The sequence below is a fragment of the Prunus avium genome, chromosome 8 (genome assembly GCF_965620075.1).
Source record: "Prunus avium chromosome 8, drPruAviu1.hap1.1, whole genome shotgun sequence".
Taxonomy (NCBI): Eukaryota; Viridiplantae; Streptophyta; class Magnoliopsida; order Rosales; family Rosaceae; genus Prunus; species Prunus avium.
This window is the reverse complement of record NC_142291.1, coordinates 39,234,093-39,240,092: the sequence shown is the minus strand read 5'-3', so window position 1 is coordinate 39,240,092 and position 6,000 is coordinate 39,234,093. Positions and strand designations below refer to the sequence as shown.

Sequence of the window (6,000 nt, the reverse complement as noted above, 5' to 3'; positions counted from 1 at the left end):
TTATACAAACTTGGAGAGAACTTGTTTCACACCAAATTTTTCTGTACAATACACAAGAGGATCGGTGAAAAGTTCAACGCGAGCACTAGCAATTCCAAATCCACTTTCTACAAAAGCCTTGTCGACTCGCCCCCTTACCCACCGCTACCACAATCCATTAAAAAAATTTAATTTCCATCTACAATATGTACAATACCAAGAGAAAGAAGATAAGTCACCTTAATTTGGGAACAAAATAACTTTATGCATTACATATTGATTGTCGGAAGAGGCAACATGCAGCTTCAATTTATACATCAACCTGCCAAAAAGAAAAATACAATAATGTTGCTACCAACCGAATTATAAACACTTTATGAAAATTAAATGGAAGCTTGTAAAATAACGTTCTGTGAAGCCATAGGTTTAGAGTTTAACCTTCATCAGAAAAGGCAAACATGCCTCCAAGCATTTCACTATCTTCCTCATCCATGGCTTTCACCTTATCGCAGTGGCTACTGTCACTGTCAACATCATCAGTTATGACTTCAGTTAACCCATGGCATCCGTTCGGCACCAATGCATTACAATGCTCCTCCTGGAAAAACTGCGAAAGATCTATTGGATGCTGCAAAGTGGGAGCCCCCTCTGCCACGATATTGGTACTTGAAGCATGTTGATCAGAGTATAAAACTGAGACCTCACTGATCCCAATTGCTTTTAAAGATAGGCCTTCTTCAGCAGAAACTCTTCCTCCTGGGGTCAACTTACTTTCTAACAAAGGAAAACCATTGGTGAGACAACTGTTAACTTGAGAATCGACGTTCTTAAAATGTTCAGATGGAGTACACAGAATGCTGAAAGATATATGGTTTTCTAATGAGGGCTCAACAATTGTATTGGCTCTTCTTTCCGGGCCATTCAAGATCTGACAAACTGCTGTGCGGGCCTTCTCATTGTTCATTTGATCAAAATCGAGGAAATGCTCAATTCTTCTTGACGAACCTGCTAGGAATTCAAATAGGAATTACGTGGACTCAATTAGTCAAAATGATCAGGAAGGTATTTCAGCTATAATAGATAAAAGTTTACACGCGCCAACATCTGGGTTTATTATACATCTGGACAATTGACTCAAAAAAGGCTTTGCAAGAACAAAAATAGATATTAAATCTCCATTCCTATTTTTTCTCGAACGCCAGATGAAGCAGCAGTCCAAGATGGACAGGCAGTCTAAGATAATAAATATATAAATTGATTGAAGCATATTTTCTATATATTATATCATACCCCCATCTGAGCTTTCTGTGGAGCTAAGCGATGCAGGCTTTGAGTGACAAATAACAGTCTCTTCCAAGATCTTGTCTTGAGCTTGATGAGGTTCTGACGAAGAATGACTGGGAAATCTCCCACCCGGGACTCTGAATCATACAATCAAGCGAGCATTTAACAAGTATCAGAATGGTAGGAGAAAGGCACAGACATGTGTATGACACACACCGGAATGCACTCATGCATGATATATATAACAGTACCTTGCCCCAGCAATTGGTAAGCTCAGATCAACCATAACTAGAAACTTTTAACAAGATGTAGACACAAACATCTCCAGCAAGGATCAAAACACTATATTATTTAGATTTTGGAGTTTTAAGAATGTGGATTGGACTATAGATGAAATGGTTGTCACCTGTCATCCCAGCTTGATTTGATGATATGGAACTGCTCGAAAACAGGCAACAATTCCTTCTGTCTCATTTCAATTTCATGAACAGGGACTTTTTCAATTTCAAACTCTCCATCAGCAAAACTATCGACTCTTGGACAACCCATTGTATAAAAACAAATCTGGAACAGTGAGAAGAAAATTACCACCAAAATAGAGAAAATAAAACTGGAAATGTAACCTTGACAAGAAATACCTTAGACTTTTGCCATATTGGTAATCTCAAAGAACTTATTTGCACCTCTGCATTAGAGAGGTACCAGTGGGACCTATCATGGAGCTTTCCAGAGTAAGTTTCCAGTCTCCTTTCCCCACCAACAGCACCATTTAAGTCTAGAGACTCCATTCCATGAGTACCATCAGAACCTGATTTATTTTGGTTTATTTCTGCTACGTCTTGTCTATCAGATGTGGTACCTAAAACAATGTCCTCTCTTTCTGGCCAGTCTGACCGCCTACACACGTCCCACCATTGAATAGGTTCAACTTTCACTCTCAGATCTTCCTCCTGCATATGCATAGACGTAGCTGCCTGGGTACCACTATGACTCTGATCTACCCCTATCCTTGGCTGAAGTTCATGTTGAACTACATGACCTGATGGAGTATAAACTAATAGATGCTCCAAGGTACCAGTCCTTGAGTTACTCTGCCGAGGACTTTGAGATAATGAATTATGGAATACAGCTGCAACAGCACCAGATGGCACAAATACCTTCCCTGTTGTAGAAGAAGCAGTATTGTTGACTGGGCTAAGCCATCCAAAACTGCTATATTTTATCCTGCTCACAACGGAAAGAGCAACAGGTGCTGGGGGTGGACAAGATTGTTGATTAATAATGCAAGAATAAGTAGACCACCAAGGTAGAGATAAAACTGGATATAGGGAGGGTTCTTCACCCTGAGTATTAAGAAGTCGAAATCCAGCATCGCCACCAAAAGGGGATAAAACAAAAACATGGCAGGTCCCCTTGGATGAAACAATTGCAACCCACTGACTGTAATGACTAAAGCAAATGTCCTGGATCATCTGCCAGAATAATAAAAATTGAGAAAAATGCATAAATAGAACATACAACACAAATTATAGGGAAGAAATGAATGAACATCTTTAAAACTACATATATGTACTAACAGCTGATGTTATTCCACGATGCAACTTGTAAAGGTGCACATGAGATGAGCTCCAATCTAAGTTCTGACCACCTGATCCACTGTGTTTGCTTGAAGGCATAATCCGGAAAATATTAATGTTATTTCCATATATGGAGGCTGTAACCAGAAGGGTCCCACTAGGATCGAAACATAGAGCAGATATTGGGCTAGTATGAGCTTTAAATTGTGATATAACTGCTCGGGAAACAAAATCTTTGACAACAACCTGCAAGCAATCATTTTAATCAAGTAATGAATAAAAACTTTTTACTCAAAGCTAAAACTTAAAATGTCTGGTTATCAGCCAAGGCATAAAACAAAACTGTACTGAAACATCTGATAACCATCATGTAATTATTAAAGATCTCACTTCTTTTTCCTCGAGGTTTTAATTCTTATAAGATAAAGTATTAAAACTTAAAAAGGAAAATAAGACAGTCTATGAGGATGCCATAATGCTTTGTGATCTATGTCATTAGCTGTGTAATATAGATAAGCGTTATGAGGAAAAATTAGCATCATAGGGTATATAATCATCTATATGTCTAGCCATCCTACTAAAGATGAAATCAAGGATTGAGAGAGCTAAATCCAAGCAATTATATGAAGTTAAGCATTACTAAAGAAAAATAAAGATTGTCCACATTATCATGCTAAAGCAAACAACAACAGAGCCCACCTGTTTCAGGATAAAGAACAAACAGAGACTCAATAGTTAGAAGAGATTATTCAATTTTGTTGCTTGCATGCCTAGACAAAAGACCATTTGTGAGATTTTCATTTAGTAGATTGCAAGATGCAGTAAAAGTATTCATGGTGAGTAAAGAACTAACCATCCCTGCATTATCCATTTCTGTTCCTGCATGCCGACTAACTTTCCAGCCTGAATTTGATGATATTGGAGAGTTGGATCCATCTGGGAGCAGATCTTGACAGTATTTGTACAAGGTTTTGCATCCCATGTCACCCAGGTTAATTATTCCAGCAGCCAAATGTTTACTAGACTCCATTGCATAACGAGCCACATAACTACCACTGCCAGGTGATGTAGATGGACTAACTCCTGGAGAAGGAGTGAGGTTTTGGGGTCCTAATCGACCTGTGTTCGACACTAGTGGGCTGTTGGAAGCATAGGCTAACCACCTTGGACCCACAGCCATTGGGCCATAACCGACATTAAACCCAATTGATCCTTGTCCTGCTAGCTGAGGAACAGGATAGGTAAGAACACTGAATTTGTTTTCGAGGGTAAGCGCGTCAAAGCAGTAAATCTGCCACCGAATATCAGGAAGGTGAGTCAAAAATCTGCATCTAATATCTTTTATACAGAAGATGTAATCCTAAGTATTCAATCTCATACTTTTTAATTTTCTCACATTCTAATATGTGTCACATATAAGCAAGTGCTTACTTGAGTTGCAAGACCCACAGCTACTATCCGAGGACTGCATCTAATCATACACACAGCAGACCGAAATCTCAGAACATGCACATAACCGTGGGACCTAAGGGAATAAAACCGAACAGCTGTAGGAGAGCCGACAGGGTTTCCTGGCCGAGACTCCAAATTACTATCTCTGCCTATCCCTCCCAAGTGGCTAGTGTTATGAACAATCCCTGGACCATTGGTGTCGTCTCCAGCAACAACCAGCAGCAATGGATGCGCCATTCTGAATCCTTGGTTACCATCAGATACTGCAGGAGAGGGCTGCATCTGTAAGAATGAAACTGGGCCATCGCGCTTTGAAACCAGTTCGCTGAAATTAGAGGCATCCTCTACATCAAAAACTTGAAATCCGTTCTGATAACCAAGTAAGAGAACATGCTTAAAGGCAGAGTGACTAAGCTCTAGCCTGCCAAAGCCAGCCCAAGTTACCTATTCACCAATGGAAGTTAACAAACATACAATGTTAGTTAATTAGTATATATGCATTAAACGGACAACTCAGTGATCAAAACCTGGCTCAGAAGAAACATCATAGTAACAGCCAAACTCAACAAGAAATTTGCTAATTCACATAAAGCAACATAAACTGAAGAGAACATTCACCATTAAAAGCTGCCACCAAATCATTTTCCTCAATATTCAAACCAAGTAAATAATTTAGAGCCATACAAACTTGAATACAGCGATTCAATCATGCTGCCAATCACTATAATTCTCTCTCACCCTAATATATCATATATAAAAAAGCACATCAATCAGAAAATCCAAAAATAAGCTCCAGATTTTTCATAAAAACACCAATAACTAGTTGAAAGCCAAAAAAGGAAACAACTTCAAAATTAAACAAAAGCGAGGAAACACAAAATTTAGAAATCGCTTTGCACCTGATCCTTTTGATCCTCGGAAGCAGAAATAGAAGCAGCTACAGACGCACCAGCAGAGCGAACTGTAGAAGCGACGGTGCTCGCATTCGTCGAAACAGTTTTGAGGCACGACGATATGATCCTAAGTGAGTTCGGCAACAAGCCATTGTTCTTGCCCTTGCTCTTCTTCATTCTCCACCACCACCTTGACCTCGCACTAAGTGTCTTCTCTCACCCGCCACCACCGCCGGATTTAGCTTCTCCGCCGCCGTGACCGCCGACGAACATCTCCGATCGCCGAAGATCGGATATAGCATCCGCTAATTGAAATCACAAAGAAGAAAAAAACGATGTATGAATATGAAGGTCCTGGTTTGTTTGACTTGAACAAGGCTCTTCAACAAGGTGTGTGTCTTCTTAGCTAAATTCGCTCGCTCTCTATGATCAGACTCCGTATTTTTCTTTTTCTTTTTCTTTTCCTTTTCCTTTTCTCTCGCTTTCAGTTTTTCTACCTTTTTTTCTTTCTCATGACTTCTCTCTCTGTGCTGTGTAAGATGTTGTATAGTTATGTTTTGTTTCTGTGGCGCAAAACCAATAATAATACTCTCCGAGTAAATTATAGAAGCATCTGCTCCCAAAAAAGAAATTAAAAAAATCTCTGAGTAAATTTTTTTTTTTTTTATTGTTTATATTTTGGCCAATTTTTTTTTTATACAAGCAATAATCTATTTTGATGTAATTTATTACTGGGAATTCAAACTTAGGTATAAAGTAATAGCACATCCACTCTACCCAACTTGACTAAACCCATGTCTACATTTTAGTCATTT

At 39.0% G+C, this 6,000-nt stretch overlaps 1 protein-coding gene across 5 annotated transcripts; it reads right to left on the bottom strand.

Moving 5' to 3' along the window:
• ATG18G (autophagy 18 G-like protein) lies at positions 1-5,746 on the bottom strand. 5 transcript variants are annotated; one of them, XR_002527431.2, is made up of 10 exons: positions 5,192-5,745; positions 4,272-4,736; positions 3,694-4,131; positions 2,841-3,086; positions 1,902-2,735; positions 1,670-1,827; positions 1,270-1,400; positions 418-987; positions 219-301; positions 1-144 (listed from the first exon to the last, which is right to left on the bottom strand). XR_002527431.2 is itself a non-coding variant. In XM_021964431.2 (9 exons), exons 1-9 carry the CDS (start codon positions 5,360-5,362, stop codon positions 297-299), a joined length of 3,018 nt encoding a protein of 1,005 aa, XP_021820123.1. In that variant the 5' UTR covers positions 5,363-5,745; the 3' UTR covers positions 1-296. The 5 variants fall into 5 exon arrangements, 4 of the variants coding, with proteins under 4 accessions (XP_021820123.1, XP_021820124.1, XP_088101446.1 ...); XM_021964431.2 differs by having other exon boundaries at positions 1-301; XM_021964432.2 differs by having other exon boundaries at positions 1-301; positions 418-984.
• Between the last annotated feature and the right edge of the window lie 254 nt (positions 5,747-6,000).

Bases quoted from the DNA above. Each gene is read 5' to 3' on its own strand.
- ATG18G (XM_088245320.1), bottom strand. From the start codon at position 5,362: ATGAAGAAGAGCAAGGGCAAGAACAATGGCTTGTTGCCGAACTCACTT. The intron at 2,736-2,840 runs GTTAGTACATAT...TTATTCTGGCAG, and splicing joins ATCGTGGAATAACATCAGCT to ATGATCCAGGACATTTGCTT. The intron at 988-1,269 runs GTATGATATAAT...TTGAATTCCTAG, and splicing joins CACAGAAAGCTCAGATGGGG to CAGGTTCGTCAAGAAGAATT.